The sequence below is a fragment of the Gavia stellata genome, chromosome 9, assembly GCF_030936135.1.
Source record: "Gavia stellata isolate bGavSte3 chromosome 9, bGavSte3.hap2, whole genome shotgun sequence".
Taxonomy (NCBI): domain Eukaryota; kingdom Metazoa; phylum Chordata; class Aves; order Gaviiformes; family Gaviidae; genus Gavia; species Gavia stellata.
This window is the reverse complement of record NC_082602.1, coordinates 5,237,584-5,254,187: the sequence shown is the minus strand read 5'-3', so window position 1 is coordinate 5,254,187 and position 16,604 is coordinate 5,237,584. Positions and strand designations below refer to the sequence as shown.

General features: G+C 37.9%; 1 protein-coding gene across 1 annotated transcript in view; it reads left to right on the top strand.

Moving 5' to 3' along the window:
- The window catches only part of MYPN (myopalladin), a 59,905-nt gene that overhangs the window by 37,195 nt on the left and 6,106 nt on the right, over window positions 1-16,604 (top strand). Inside the window, exons 12-16 of the mRNA XM_059820972.1 lie at window positions 453-600; window positions 12,639-12,860; window positions 13,403-13,552; window positions 14,484-14,563; window positions 15,083-15,209. Coding sequence (XP_059676955.1) covers window positions 453-600; window positions 12,639-12,860; window positions 13,403-13,552; window positions 14,484-14,563; window positions 15,083-15,209 — 727 coding nt within the window. The remainder of the gene's footprint in view (window positions 1-452; window positions 601-12,638; window positions 12,861-13,402; window positions 13,553-14,483; window positions 14,564-15,082; window positions 15,210-16,604) is intronic.

The following is a 16,604-nucleotide window of genomic DNA, read 5'->3' as shown; positions in this document are numbered from 1 at the left end:
GGAGAAATGAAAGTCAAAGTTCATAGAAAGAGTAAATGATCAATGAAGATGTGAGATAAAGATCACTGAGAAACTGTATTAACTTTTAAATTATTGCCTGATGCAGTAAAATGTACAAATTGTATACCTATGGTAACACCTATATACATTTCTTTAGCACTCATTGTAACAGCATTATTCCAGGATAAATATAAATGGCACTTAGATGCTTATTATAGTATTATAATGCTTATTCTCTTTAAGCTGTGTGTCCTTAATTCCTACTGGCATGGGAATGGGATGCACCATCAAAATAGTACCAAAAAATCAAATCCCATATTGTGCTTTGGCTTCTACGTAAATAAATAATAGGTTACTCCAGACAACTGAAGCATAACATATCATATCACACAGGTGACAAAAAATAAATATACTGTTTGCTGCATGTTCGTATCAGAATTTTCTTTTAATAGCCCGACCCAGGGATTAACAAAGAAAAATCTGAAGCCTCTGCCGTTAGCAACAGATGATTCTATTCGGGAAAATAAGGCTGCACTTGTAAAGGACCTGGAAAGAAAACTGCATTTCAGAGAGGATGTTAATCAACAAAGTAGTCAGCAGGTAAGAAAATTGAGTGTTATTAAAATAAATTTCACTCATGAGCAAGATATGCATTATGACTTGTGAAACAAAAGATGTTTGTGTGCTTGAGCTGCTATGCTAATTTGCAGAGTAAAGTTTTGTGGTAAGTCCTGGTTTGGAATAGCAAACTGGAGCTTTAAATAGGAAGTATGAGGGGATGCAGTTGTAGAGGGTTTACTTTGTGACTGAGTAGCATTTTTAAATTCTCATCATCTCTACTAAAGACCGGTAGGAATGTAAAACTTTTTTCTTTTAATGGAAACTTCTGTACATTGGATTTCATTTTTTCACTTTACAAGTTGCTCAACTCATTGCACACATACACATTCATACACTGTATATTTTTAACACAAATTAAGGAGTAAAGTAATCAAACTGTTTAAGAAATTATTTCTGGTTTTACGTTGGTTGAATTAAAATGCGGTATTCAATTTTTAGCATTAACCTATTTTTCCAAATCTCCCGAATTACATGAATTAACAGGGACTTCTTGTTAGGAACTTAACAAAGTTCTTGGTAGCTGTTACCAGCATAGACCAAACTTTAGGCCTAGCATTATTAGAGTTTAGCAACATAACCAGCCTTTTACATAGTTCAAGGAACTAAATATCAGTTCTTTCTTAATTGGAATCAATCAATTCACTGGATCTGGGCAGTGTCTACAAAATTAAAGAAGAAATATAAAATGAAATAATATTTTGAGGTTGAAATCACTGTAAATCAGGTTCAACCACCCTCAAATAGCAGTAGGACACACTAAGGACTGCTAGCTAGCTTTCTGTCTGTAGGCGATCATGCTACTCTCACCTTGGCCACAGAGCCCTCCATAGCTCTCCTGCCAGCTCAGGCTTAACAGAGCAAATAATGGTTTACCCTGATCTGTCATCAACAAGGGAACTTTTCACAAGGTCTGTTAGCCCTTCTGACAGAGAACATGCAAAGATAAGCAAAAAGCCATGGAGTCTCTGGAGTAAATTACCCTCTGTGGACAACTGCAGTGTAATCCCTGCTTTTTTCATTTTGCTGTTGACCTTTCTTTCTGACAGATCATGCTGCCAAAGCACTGAGTAAAACAACTGGCAAGCCGTATGTTTTGCAGATGAATCACAAGTGTTACAATTTGTACTTGCTATGGCAGTAAGACAAATTATTTAGGCAGCTACTGTGAAATACCAATCAGTCTTTCGAGTTAACTGCATGATAACCCCTTTAGAAACAATGATCACTACTAGTGTCAAAGTTATCTGCTGACAGCAGAAGTTATTTATACACTTATTTCCTATTCTCCATGAGGCCAAACCAAAATCTTGATTCCCAAATCCCCCAAACACTGAAAAACTTCAAAGCTGGCACTTCTCTAATTGTTATGGTAATTAGAATGCCAATGGTAATGAACTAGAAAACAATTTTAGGATTGCTCAATAAAAGTTCCCTCATTTTCCCTCAGTTCCCACCTTTAATCACTTCTGATTTTATGCTTCCACATCCAGGAAAACCACTGCTCAGTCTGACTCCAGCAAATTAAAGTCTGAGTTTTCCCCTCAATGAAAGCAGTAGTTATTTAAAGAGATGAGAGGATGCATAGTATTTTCCAAAATTCCTATTGTTTTGCTGTTTATAGAACAATCAATAGCATGAGAATAATATGTTGGAGTGCTGGGTTCACACCCATAGATTTTGTCCTGTTTTTTCCTCTTGTAATTAACACAGAGTTAAAAAGGAGGCATTTTCATCCTCTATATAGCATATCTGCATTAAATCTATTATTATAATGGTAGAGAAGGGCTTCTTATTCTCTTTCTCATAAATACAAATGCAACTCTCCTCCGTATTAGAGACGACTGCATAATGAATGGAGTACAGCATCCAATAAGAATCTCAAAGTGTTGGCTTCCTTATATTTTCTACACGCTATTTTAAAAATTACTTCTCATAAAATGTGTCCTATACCGTATTTTTATTCAGAGAACTGTATTGTAACCCCATATTTCAATAGCAGCATTTGGTCTTATTTACAATATCTGCAAAGCATGTAGGGATCATCCAGAATGAAAGCTGCAGATGACAAGTCTGTGTCTTAAAGTACTGGTATTGTCTTATATTACTATATAAAGTGCAGTAATGAACATGAGTGATTTACATCCTGGTGTTCTATTTATCATCTATCATTGACTTCCATATAAAAAGTGTTTATCTTACAAGTCGAGATTTTCCTAAGTGTCAGCATTATGCACTCAGCATGGTATCTAATAATCCAGATGCACTCCTCCTGTTTCCTCCAGTACATCATTCATCACCAACAATAAAGAAATCCAGAATCAGGATGGAGTTGGTAATTTTGCTGATGTTGCATGACACAGAACAGATTAGTTTCTGGTCTTCTACAGCTACGGTAATCATGCAGTACTGACAGAAATACAAATATGATTTTGCTAAGATTCTAGCTGCAACTTTGATTAAGTACATGCACTAACAAGCTGCCATTTTTACTAGAAAAAAACCACCATACCTGTCATTTATGCAGATGGTAGTATGCTATATTGCCAGGTGAAATTTGATCACAATTAGAAGTGTTGAAAAAAGGAGGTTCAATTATACCAAATGTCTTCAAATCAGATTTGCTCAGTTCTTTCAAACAGAGAGGTAAGGACAAATCCCAGGGTATAGGAGACTTAACTCAGTTTCTTCCTTGGCCAGTTGAATTCATAACTCTTAACTCCCGTAAGGACAGCTTAACTCCTTGCCAGCATGTATGTGTACTGTTGGTGCTGTCCCCAGTTGCACAAATAATTAAGCACTCTCTATCAGCAGGATAAAAAAGTGGAAATTCCACCTTTTAGAACAGCTCCCTTAACAGGAGACCTGAGCCTTTCTCTCACCTTCTCCAGCTCAATGAATAAAACTTAAGAATTGCAGGTAGTGTGGAACAGGCCCTCCTTCAGCAGGACATTTCAGAGAGCATTTCAGCGTAATGGTTAGGGTTGTTTGAGGAAGCTGCTAGAATCCTTTCTTCCAGTTTATGTTGGAGAAAAGAAACAGAGATAGACTCAGAGAGACAGAGAGGAAGAGAATGACTCTCCTGCCTAGGAACTAGGATAAACACCTGGATTCTTGTCCTTGCTGTAGTGAATGTTCCAGTACTTCTGCAAAGTGAAAGAGGGTAAGAAGGACAAAGAACTTCCCTGTCCACTCATCTCCGCCCCCATAATGTTTTATTAGCGTGGAGCTCAGAGCTTCTTCATGGAGACTGAGGTTGAAATCCTGTGAGACAAAGTGTGCAAGTCTCATAACCTCAGTGAGTATCTGGGCTACTTGATGAAAGGAGAGCACAGCCAGTGTTATCTCGACCTCCCAAAATCTGTCAATCTAGTCCATTGGGCCTTTTATCTTCCTTACAAGTAAAATATCTTGGTAATGTTCAATTAGAATATGTCACGTAGAAACAAAAAGACGTGTGGGGAGAAAAGGGCAGACAGAGAATTTGGGGGGATTTTGGCAAATGGAAAAAAATTAAAATGTGTAATGCAAACTGATTCTTTTACCCTGGTATTTGAAAATATTTACATGCTTCAGCAATGGGACTATAAATAGAGGAAATTCAGCTTTACAGGCAAAACTTAGAAATTAATGATATTATCTCCTCAAAACTTTGCTATACAAATAATATAAAATAGAAAAATGAGGTAATTAAACCTCAAAATCCTGTACAATAATAAAAAAAAAGAAATTAACTGTGCAATAATATAGGAAAGGACAGTTAAGTACCTGGGCCTGGTTTATACCTTTTGTTTATAAGAACTACAAACTGTGCTCACATATCTGTGTCATTTACTATGAAGCATATCATGTGGCAATGCTGGTTGGTTGTGCCTTATGTAAGACCCAGATAGCAGCCTGATCACTGCCTTATTTTTAGGACAAAGAGTAAAGCTACAGCTGTTTACAAAATTATGCACAGCCCTCACATGAATATGCTTTACTTCTGCTAGGGAATGCTTTATAAGAAATTTCAGAGCAGAAGAGATGCAGAGTTTGTCCAAAAGCTTTCAGATCATTAAAAACCATGGCCTGTAAAGCCATATGCAGAATCCAACTCATCACACAGGCCACATCACCACTAACAGCTCAACACTGATCGAACAGAATCATCTCCTCACAGTTCCCATACTAACCAGTCAGCCTCAGAAAGGTCGCAAGAATCACCAAGTTCTCTGTTCCCCAGAGCACAAGAATTACACTTAATTCAATCACTCCAAAAATCTTGCTCAAAAACAAGCTTCACATTATTTCCCAAAGGTCAGCAAATGTAGGTAATTTTGGACTAGGGATGGAAATTAAACCCCAAGGAGTCCTCACAGAAGCTTGTTTGCTCTGCACTAGAAATGAGAAATGAGATTTAAGAACCTGACCAAGACAAATTACCAGATCTTGACATTGATAGGTATAAACTCTAAGTAATCGTGGGAATGAATAGTTGAACAACCACTTGTAGCTGTCTTCTCAAGATCTAGATCTAATCAACAACAAAGTACAGACAGGTTTTCCTGGTAAGGATCCTGACTTGCAGAACTCATCACCTAGGAAAGGGTACCTGAGCTCCTCAAGACTTCACACACACTCCTAAGCCACTCACTCTGGCTGATAAGTCTGTGGGAGTTGGAGATGCAAACCTCATTTGCTTTCTCTTCTGTTGTCCTCTTCCTCTATCACTTTGAGCTGAACTGTATTTTGAATATTGACCAGCTGTGTACCACAGATGACTTGCTAGACTCTTCAAGGGTTTGTGTTTACATTTGGATAGCACGATATTCATGCCTTGTGCCATGTAAGAAGGCCCAACTGCAAGAAATAAGTTGCTTCAGTGATACCTCTCCATGGGACGTGACAAGTGAAGAAAAGCATGTATCTGTTGTTTTTTGATTCCCACTGCTGAAAGAGGTTGGGGGGGAGAGAGAATCCAAACTAAACAGAAGATTTCCATCAGAGTAGCCTAGATTAGATGTTGAAGCCAGGGAGTGTTACAGCTTGGAAACAGACACTGAGATGCAATATATGCTAGTTTCTTAGATAAACTGTTAAAATGGATTTAGAATAACTCTGCCAAAAAGCCAATCTAGTAAAAGTTACAAAACTGGGATTAAATTGGGAAATTTGTCTGGAGTTGGCAATGAGTGGCAAGGCAAACAGAGTTATGTTTTTATACAGTATGTGAGAATCAACATTCAAATAAAGTTCTTCTAGCCTTTCTATTTGTGGTAATTTCCATCGGTTACTATGCTAACATCAGAATATTTTGATGCTACAAGCTTCTACTAACTGTAAGCATGTATTTTCACTAAGATATGAATCCTGCTAAAGTCAACAGCAAGATGGGTTTTAACTTCAACAGACCCAGGATTTTAGAACTCATATTCACACACAAAGGTGCTTAAAAACTTCCAGGAATTACTACAGTCTATGCAATTCTCCTTTTTGCCAAAAAGGTTCACAGGTAGCAGAATGGCCTAGGAGCTAGATTACTTGACTCAAGATCTAGGAGAACATGATCCAACTACCTGCTCTGTCACAGATTTTCTGTTACCTTAACAAGTCGCTTAGCTTCTTTAGGCCTCAATTTCTCATACGTAAAATGCAGGTAATAGCCCTGCCCTGAAGGCTGCCTTACTGTCAGGTGCTCAAAAAATTATGGTGATGGTGCCAAATAGATTGATCACAGAGACAAAATGATGTGAATCTGTACCTTCAACAAGACTTGCATTGAGAGAAGATTTTGTTTGCCATACTGGTCAAATTACAACCATCCAGCAGCACCCTACAACAATATTGCCAAGGCAGTGCAAAGGCTAGCAACTCCCCAGAAGAGAAGTTGCATTTCACTTCACCTGCCCCAAATTCCCACTAGCACTTGTCTGACTTTTTTTTTTCTTTTGAGTTAAGTTTCTTCTAGCTCCCTCCTGCAGAACAGGTCACTGTGGGATCAGATGACTGGCAGTGATGGCAGGAGAGATGGGTGGGAGCATATGAATATGAGCAAGGAGGGAAGCAAGGGAATGCTGCTGCTAGCAAAAGCTGGCAACTAAACTGGTTCAGCTACATTGTCAAATCATACACTGAATACGCTACACATCTCTGTGGCAATAACACTGCACAGCTCACTTACAAGGTGCTACTAATGACTAGAGAAAAATGGTACCAAACTGCTTGAGACACATATTCACCAGCACACTTCCTGGCTTTGCTTTGGCCAGTTTTAACAGTCTTTTACTCTTCTAGTTACACCCTGCCAATATTAATGCAACCACCACTGCCTACTCCCCTTTTGCTAATGCATGTAAGTAAAATATCCAGGTTTCAAAAGCTGCAGTCTACTCAGTATATATAGATATAGATAATTATACATAATTATAATACATATATGTCTTATATAAATTCTAATTTGTACAGAACATTTATACCTTTAGATAGGAGCTTGAATTTTATACAGCTGGGAGATAGCACAATTTTAAACATCTGGCTACTACATTAAAGAAGTGTGTAAATTCCTGTATGTAAAAATTTCATGTTCCAGGAAAGTTGCCAAAAAGCAGCTGGAACCCTACATTTTTGACCCAAAACCAGAGCTTGAACCTTTGTACTCTGCCTTAGTCCCTCAGTATGCTGAACTGTAGTCTAGTTTTAACATTGTACCCAGTGATCACATTGACTTGTTCTCAGTGTGACACTTTACGAAATACTTGTCTGAACCACAACCACAAACACTTTGCCCTACTCTACTTAAGTAATCACATTCAGAAATAGCTTTATGGCTTATGTGATAAAAACAGTTCTTCAGAAAGCCATATTAACAACTATTTTCTGTTCTTGCTAATCCTAGAAGAAAATCTACCAAACAAGCAAAAAGCTCCAAGATTATATTCTCTATACAACTGCCTATTCCCACTAATTTCAGAGATTCCTGTTCTTTATAAGAAATTTGGTATAACACCTTCAGTCTGTGTATGATGGCATTAAAATTTTCACAGCAATGTCAACTTAGTCTTGTTGGTTTGTGTGTAAATTTATATAATCATATATATGCACACTAAACAACATATTTAGAAAGACAAAAACTGAAGTATAGGCACAACACACAGGCAACAATTTGGGGCTGTGGGAACCCTAACTTCAATATTTTCTAATTTAAAATGTGTATTTGAATATAACTCCTTAAAATGACCAGTCTAAACACATGCAGTCAGCCTGCACAGTTCCTAGCCAGAGACTGTTATGTTAGCATGGAAACACAATGACTTCTGTGGCTTCCGTGGGTAGAGAAGCAGCCGTCAGTAATGATAGCCCAGCGTTGATAGTGCAGCAATATGCATTTGTTCTGACAAACTGCCACTTTTATTTTATAGCTTTTTCTGTGTGTGCACATACATCCAGAGTCACATGCACTCAAGAAATGTCAAAGAAAACCCATCCATGGTTAACTTCAAAGTGGCCCCATGAAATGCATTCCTTCTTTTGTCATATTTTGTCATATTTTCTATATGTATGAAAAGGAAAAACTGCCCATACTTCTTAATGAAGTAAAGTCTGTAAGAAGTGAGTATCTTCAGCACATCAGTCATGAAAAAAACGATACACTGTCCACAGAAAACTTTTTCAGATCTAAAACAGAGGCAAGAAACATTAAGTTAATTAAAGTTTGAAAATAATTGCTCTACGTTTAATTTATGTTAGTTGGTTAGACAACTTAAGACAAACCTGTACCTTTGGAGTAGAGGTAATAAAAGATGTTAACTGTCTCTATCGGCACTGCTTGGTTTCATCTGTAAGCCATTATGGCTACAGCAACCCTATACTATTAATTTCTTATTACATACCACAACTTCTTTTGGACAGCAATGAATCTAAAGAAAAAAAAAAGTATGAAAAATTGCTGACTAAACTCAATGATCTATAAACAATACTGGACTTTCCCATTAGCTTGCAGTATTTCATTGCCTCTTAACTCCATTCTGTAGCATTTTGTTCTGGAGTCAATACCTTACTCACTAACGTCATGCCTTGAAAGCGTAATGTTAGTGCCTTCCTAGACCCATTACTTCCCTCTGCTAGAGAACACCATATGATGAAAAACTCACTTTGGGGACCAAGCAATGATTCCCCAATCCTCAACTATACAGTTGAGGATGTATTAAAAGTATAAAAGTACAATACTGCCTTTTTAATTTGAAACATTATTCTTGTTATTAGCAATTTTCATTTCCAAAACCTGCTTTTGACACAGTCACCAGAAAACTGAACTAAAGAAAAATTTGATTTAGAGATTAGTTACATCATTCTGAAAAAAGTAATCATATTCATGCTTTGTAGGTCCAATGAAACATATATGTAGCTCAATAAAGTTGAAGACTGTATACAACTAAGATACTCCAGTGGCAGATTTATGTACTGCCACAAAAGAATGATGTTAACTGTTGGTAAGGTTCACAGAGCAGTAAATAACTGGTCTGCTGATTTCCAGATTATGCAGATTGAACAGTTTTGTATGTGGGAGCAGATGCAGGCCCCTTACTTTTTCTTGCCTTCTTCTCTATAACATTGCACTTAACAAATAAAAGGTGTTGGCTCTTCCAAAAGCCCTCTTCCAATTTTCAGTCTTCTAGACTACTGCTTTCGGTTGCCATCTGACTCTGAGAAGTCTTAACACTTTTCATCCCCACTCATTTTATTCTAATCCAAGTTCAGAGTTGCCCTCTCAGAGTAAAAATTCTTCATGGGCTTACTGTGTCTAGCTTCTGAGATAACAAATTTGTGAGTCACTTCGCTTGCTCTGTCTATCAGCCCTGTTGCCCTCTAAACATACATAACACTTGAAAAATGGCTTATCTTTACAAAGGGAATGACAGTGCTCAAAAGTGCTCAAATATAATAAATGAGAAACGTGTACAAAACAGTGTATTTAGCTTTAGAATTAAACTAATATCCAGAAATAATTACATAATTTTTGAGAGGGTCATTACACAATAAACAGTAACATGTTGAAACAGGCAGAAATTAGACTCTCTGTATATTACTTGCTATATTGCCCTGGCCTTTATTCATGTGACAAATCATTAGATGATGGAAAGGGAAGGAGGGAAAGAGATTACCTCTAGCTTAATTAAGCCTTAATTAGCCTCCACATTTCCAAAGGCCACACAGCATGTGAAATCCCTGAAAACAATTTCATTCTTAGAAGAATTACATATAGTATCTTCAGGTCCTACTGAAAAATTCAGAGACTCAAGGTAATCCTTTCTCAGTACATGCAATTTTTTTGCCACAGATTTTGCCCTCTGCTGTCAAGAACTACCTAAACAACATGAAGGAAACTATTAAAGCTCTCAAAGAAATGGAAGGAAAACAAAACTTCAAATATGTTCTTCAGTACAATGCTGGCAACAAAGTATTTAGATCTGAATTCCTTAATTTATGGGAGACTCTAGAACCAAAATACAACTGCAGTCCATTTTGGTGACATGGCTGCTGCTTAAAACATAGTAGTCACTCCCTGATTTTTACTTGATTCTTTGTTCCTAAAAACACACAGGCTTTTTGTCAGTGTCAAGGGTAAAAGACTGATTGCTTAACTTTCCCTTAGAACACTATAATCAGCTCTTGCCATCTAAAGGGAAAAATGATAGCTTTGGTTGGTCAGAAATCAGAGAATCTCTGGTTTTACACTGGCTTAACTGAGATTAGAATTTGATCTACTAAAGTGATTTGTTGAGACATGCTGTGTGAAAGAAAAAAAGCTCAACGAGATGAAACTTTATAAGGCTGTTTGCTGATCACCAGCTGTTGGCCAGCCCACAGAGCAAACAAAGCCAACTAAGAAAGTGGATAATACCATCTAGCGGCTGGCTCCCAGCCTTTGGCGCAGGTCTCACACACTTCCACGGACCTGCAAGCTCAAAAATTCCTGCTTGGCAAAGTTGCACTCGCAGTGGTACATCTGAAGAAAGTACCAGACAGTAGACTGTCCCTGTCAGAGTGTAGGGAGAGTGCTGAAGGTAAGGAAGGTATCTCTAAGGGGGGGACCCAGCAATCTAAGCTCCCTGTGAACACTCCTGTTACCTTGTAATTATCAGCACTGCTCCAAAGCCGTGTGGAAGGAACAGCCCTTGCAGCATCAGAGGAGAAGGGAGGCATGAAAGAAGGACTCACTTTCCAGCAAAGACAGTTCATTCACCAAAGTCCTCTCCTCCCTGCTATGAGCTGTCTGCCTTTTCCTACCATAGCGAATTTTTACTAAAGGTGACCTTACAGTGATCCCCCCCAAAAAAGATTTTAGATGAAAAGACTGATATACAACATCTACCATTACAGTACCAAAATCAGATATTACCAGAGCATTTATTCCACTATGGCAATTTCCAACTTTTTTGACTTTGTGGCTGCCACGTTTTCCTCCTCTCACCCCCCAAGTGTCACAGACCACTGTCTCCTCAAAACTCCCCTGTAACCTCTCAACCTTTCGTAACTTCCGTCTCCTGGGTCTCCTGAAGAAATCAGAGGACTTTGTCAGCTAAAATTTTGTGCTGCCTCTCCATCTTTGCTCCTTACTATTTGGGAACTACTGGTCAAGAGCATAATCAGCCATATGATGGAATGGCTAAATGATCAAGGATGTAAGTCCCAGTGATTTGGGATTTTTGCTGGTTCTTTAATTACCTTTCTATAACATTTCAGAGGAGATGCATTTTCTGAACCTTGTTTTTTCAGCAAACGGAATATATCTATGGATAGGCTACAGCCTTATTTACTATTCATCAGTTTCTAAAATTCTATTTAAAAAATGTGAATTGCACTTTTGGAATTGCTCAAGTATTTCTCTTTCAAACCACAGATCATTTCCTTCCTACAAAAAAGCAACAAACCCCATTGTAATAGCACGATCTGACAGATTAAAGTGAGATTCTGAAGATCCAAGCTTGCCACAGAAGTAGAATAAAACATAAGCCTGCTCTCAGAGATGTCAGTGCCCTTCAATAGAAGCAGGAATGCAAGCTCTGGACTTAGAAACTGCATAAATCCAGGTCTGAGCAAACTGATTTGGTTACTGTTACAGACCTACATACGGTAATACAAGCTTCCCCACAAGATAGTTTATAATGACTTAAGCAAGATATTCTTGCAGCTGTCAATGTTAGTGTAGCTAGGCAGCATCTGCTACCAGAAAAGTCCATTCAGGTGTACCTGTAGCATTCCACCATGCCCAGGATAAACATCAGTTTGGTGTCAAAAGCTGGCTGTTGGTCTGAAGCTTCACTTGTCACAGCAAGAGACATTTGGTCAAATGCCTCTTGGTCTGACAAGAGACATCCTCATGCAAAACAGCTAAGTAATGAGAGGTTTCTAATTTACTTCAGGGGATTAGGAGGAGGCTCATAATCACATAAAACTATCTGGAAATGGTCATTTATGTAGGAATATACTGGTTTTCTTGCATCACCTGTTTAATCTTCTAAGGATTTAAATGTGGTATGTTTTGCTTTCTCAGTTACACCAGCTAGAAATCTGGTCAAGTTTTAACCTGAAGGTAAATTACTCTGAAAATATTTCACTTTCTTCCTAGCTTTCTCTTCTGGTAGGTATAGTTTTCCTTATTTAATTCTGAACTGAAATATATAGCAGTATTCATTTCTATAATTAGCAGGTAACTAATACTTGAACACAAATATTTTAATGATCTTTTTTGATCAACAGTGCGCAAGAGTACAGTGTTTTCATAGGGACTTAGAGGAATTACATGTTTCATTTTTTAGCTGCCTTTGAAAAAACTCAGTTTCATTAGTTACATTTTGCAAACTTAAGATGCAGTGAGAATCTGTGTCTGCAGACCAAATTCAGACTGTTTCAATATGTCCTAGTTTACATAGGAATTGTTTTCACTCATTTTAGAACTAGTCTAAAAGCGCAAATGACTGCAAATACCACAGAACACAACTTGCCTTGTTCAGAACCGTGCCTCTCTCACTCTGCAGGAATACAGGATTTCAAGCTTTGAGCAGAGGCTGATGAACGAAATAGAATTTCGCCTTGAACGTACCCCAGTGGATGAATCAGATGATGAAGTCCAACACGAGGAAATCCCTACAGGCAAATACATAGCACCGATCTTTGATAAGAGACTCAAGCATTTTCGGGTAATGGAAGGATCTCCTATTACATTCACTTGCAAAATAGTTGGAATACCTGTTCCCAAGGTAGGTCATCCTCACTGTTAGCAGTAAAGGAATAAAAATCCACTATCCGCTATTTTCCATACATCCCTCTGGAAAGTCTCACTCCTAAGAACATGGCTCTGTGGAGAGAGCTCTAAAACAAATTATTTCCCCCCCTGTTTTCTAAAATAACAATATCTGCTCCTGAGCATGTATCAGGCCTTGATGTACTACTGTATGGACTGCCTCACAACCACCTGACTCCAAGAGAAACAGAACTTCATAAACCCCCCAAAAAAAAACTTCTCAGAAAGATGAGAACTCATCTGAGATAACCAGTAATGCATCTATAGCCAAAAAAAGAGAATCTGACAGGCTCAGCTACATAAAGGAGATATGCATCTTTTTGAGTTCAACCTGGAATCATTTTATTTCACATTGTAACTGATCTGCAAATTTTATAATATTCTAAAATTTTTACTAGCAATTGATCAACTTATATCATGTTCTTATCTACATTTTTTCTAGTCACTATTCCACTACAGAGCAAGTGTTAAGTCACTGGGGGGGTCTGATCACTACAGGTATACTGGTTCAAGGATGGCAAGCAGATTTCAAAGAAAAACCCGCATTTCAAAATGAACAGAGAAGAAGATGGAACATGTTCTTTACATATTGAAGCTTCTACTAACGATGATGATGGCAACTATACGATTATGGCTGCAAACCCACAAGTAAGGTGTTTTCCTCTACAAAAATGCTTGTTTCATCTTTTTCTAATATATGTTAATAGGAACACAGATTGGGCCACCTAGTCTGACATCAAGTGGTGACTGTATCAAAAATCAGATGCTTCAGAGGATAGGAGAGGAAACCATGTAATGAACAACGATGAAACTACTCCCCTATTCTTCCACATCCCAGTCACAATCATTAAGGACATTTTTTCACATTAATAACTCCTGCCCTATCTTCTGACCCTCTCTCTGTTGCTGATAGATACCTTTTGAGATGTGGTGACCAGACAGACATGGTATTTTAGGCAGAAAGAATAGACCAAGGGGAAACAAAAAGTTACATCAAATTTGGAAGTGTTACCAAACACAGTTATTCTTCATCTAGGATGCAAAGATGTGGATCTGCAAATAGTCCCATCCCCTAATGCCATTCTCCTTCACCCTATGTGCTAGCTTAGCTGTTTATTTAGCAGTACACTCAAGTAGATCAGGCAACTTTTTCCAGTTTAAATTTTTCCTTTTTTCTGAATTATATTTCAGCCCAACTGCTCTTTAGTTTCTGTGTGGCTGTATAAACAAGAATGCTAGTACACAGGTACTAGCACACAGTACCTGTGGAGACACAGTGGCAGGAATGAACAAGCAGGGACAGACACTGCTTAAGCTGGTTTACATAGCACCGCTGCGAAATGCATTGCCACAGCTTTGAACAGTCTGAGAAACACACTGCTCTAGACACACAAAGAAACCCCTGCCTCAACTGCACTCCACTGCATGCTAATAGCATTTGCTTTGAAAAAGTAATATTTACACTATAGTTCAGTTACTTTATAAAAATAAATCCTAATGCATTGTAAATGTTAATATTTATACTTTAAAATGAAATGAGCCAACCAACTATTAATTCTGTCCCCATTGTGATTTGCAGGGGAGAATCAGTTGTTCAGGCCACCTGATGGTTCAGAGTATCCCTGTTCGGGGCCGAATATCAACAATTCAGCCTCACAGGTAAAAGGAAAGACAAGACCTTCAGACCCTCTTTATGCTTCTTACTGAAGGCATTCAAAATAACTAGCTACTGTACTTCAATGCACACTGTACTTCAGTTCTCAGCCATAAAATGGAAATAACAGCAGCAGTTCCCTCCCAACAGGTCACTTCTAGAACGTAGTATTTTTGAAGGTCATCTTCACTTACAGGGAAGTTTAAGTGTAAAGTATTATTTAATTTACCTGTTGCAGTGGAGTTAAAGGCAAGGGATGGATTATCAAGATGAAATTCAGCCAGAAAAGCAAAAAGAAGCGAAGGACAGCTTGGGAATCCAATGATACTACACGATATAGCTTATTTGATAATCCTTCTAAATGGAAAATATGCAAGTATTGAATTACAATCAGACCATTTCTTTCTGTCCTTTTATTTAACCCAAGGTATCTGTTCATCCTTTTCCACAATTTCTTCCTTTTTTTAAGCATTAGGAAAAAAAGTTTGACTTCCAAACATATACATGCAATTTTTGTGTTGCAGAACACGACCCCGGGTGCCAGAAGGAGACAAAGAGGCAGTTCAAGAACGCTTTTTCAGGCCATACTTTCTACAGGCTCCAGGTGACATGGTAGCACACGAAGGGCGACTTTGTAGGTTGGATTGTAAGGTATTAACTGTTTCCTCTGCTCATTCTCACTTTCCCTACCTCTGTACATGTATTACTAGGTGTTTTCATGTTCTTTATTGCATGCATGAACACTTTCTGTTAAAATTTTAATGCTTCATTTTTTAAAATCATTTCTTATTGCCATTGTCTCTGAGCTGATTCAGGGGATTTCTTTTCAACACATGCTATATGGAATGAAGAACACAGAAAACACAGCCCCAGAAATAGAAGGCTCACTTACAAGGTTGTTCAAATTACTAGATATGTTCACCGTGTCCTCTACCAGTCCAAACTCCTGAAGTTCATCTGGGAATGACAGGTCCTTCTGCTCCATTATCAGATTCTTGAACATAATCCAGAATAGCACAAAACCATGAGAAAGAGAGGATTCAGCATGTTTTATTCTGTTCAAACAAATGTTCCCATTGTATCAGACTGAATTACTGAAGATTAATACTCCCTGAAAAGAGGGAACAGAGCCCAGCTCATTTTATGCTTCCCCAGCATGCACAGATGCAGAAACATCCCCATTTACAGATTCAAATCCCCACATGAGAGAGTTGTCAGAGGTTAGAGTACACACAGTGAACATCCTGTTATTGAACAGCTTTAAGAAACTCATCTGCTCCAATATATTTTGGTAGTCCCTCTATGTCCCAGTAGCACAGCAAAGGTGGTAGTGCTGACACTGACCTCCTCCATGCTCCAGAACGTCTCCTACCCTGAACAGGGTAGAAGCTCTGAAGCAGAAGTTAATGCCCTGAAGATGAACAAGATTCATTACTACTTAATTTACGATGTAAAGTTTACTAGGGAGCATGCCAAAGAATTTGGTTATTCTTAGCTCTGCTATCCTGGCAGAGCTTGTGAAGCCTTAAAGCATGTCTGGTATTGCACAAACCTGGAAGACAGCAGTCCTCATTCAGGCAAGTTCCACTTCCCTCTTTCTCTGGTTTGTAGAACATTGTTTGGAAAGCAGTATTTTAGATATGAGTAAGTACTTCTATCTATTGGAAACATCTTTAAGACTATAATACAGTCTAATAACCTTTCTAAAAAATACTTAATCTATAGTGTTCTAAAGCATGTAAGTTTAACAGCTACAAAGAACTTTATCATTCTTCATCAAATTTTACCAAATACGAAGTCATTTGTATAGAACTCTTTTTTATCTCTATTAAACTCTGTAGCGGTTTAGATCCAGGGGTTTGACTTATACTCAACACTAAAAAAAAAAAACAAACTAGCAGATTACTAGGAGTCTTTTGTGAATCTGATATATAACCAAGTTTCTTCCTTTCTGACTAAGAAAAATGTAGGCATTTCATGTACTTGTTTCTCTTGGGATTTTGTTGCTTGTTTGTTTTCTGGTTTTCTTCCTTTTGGAACTAATCA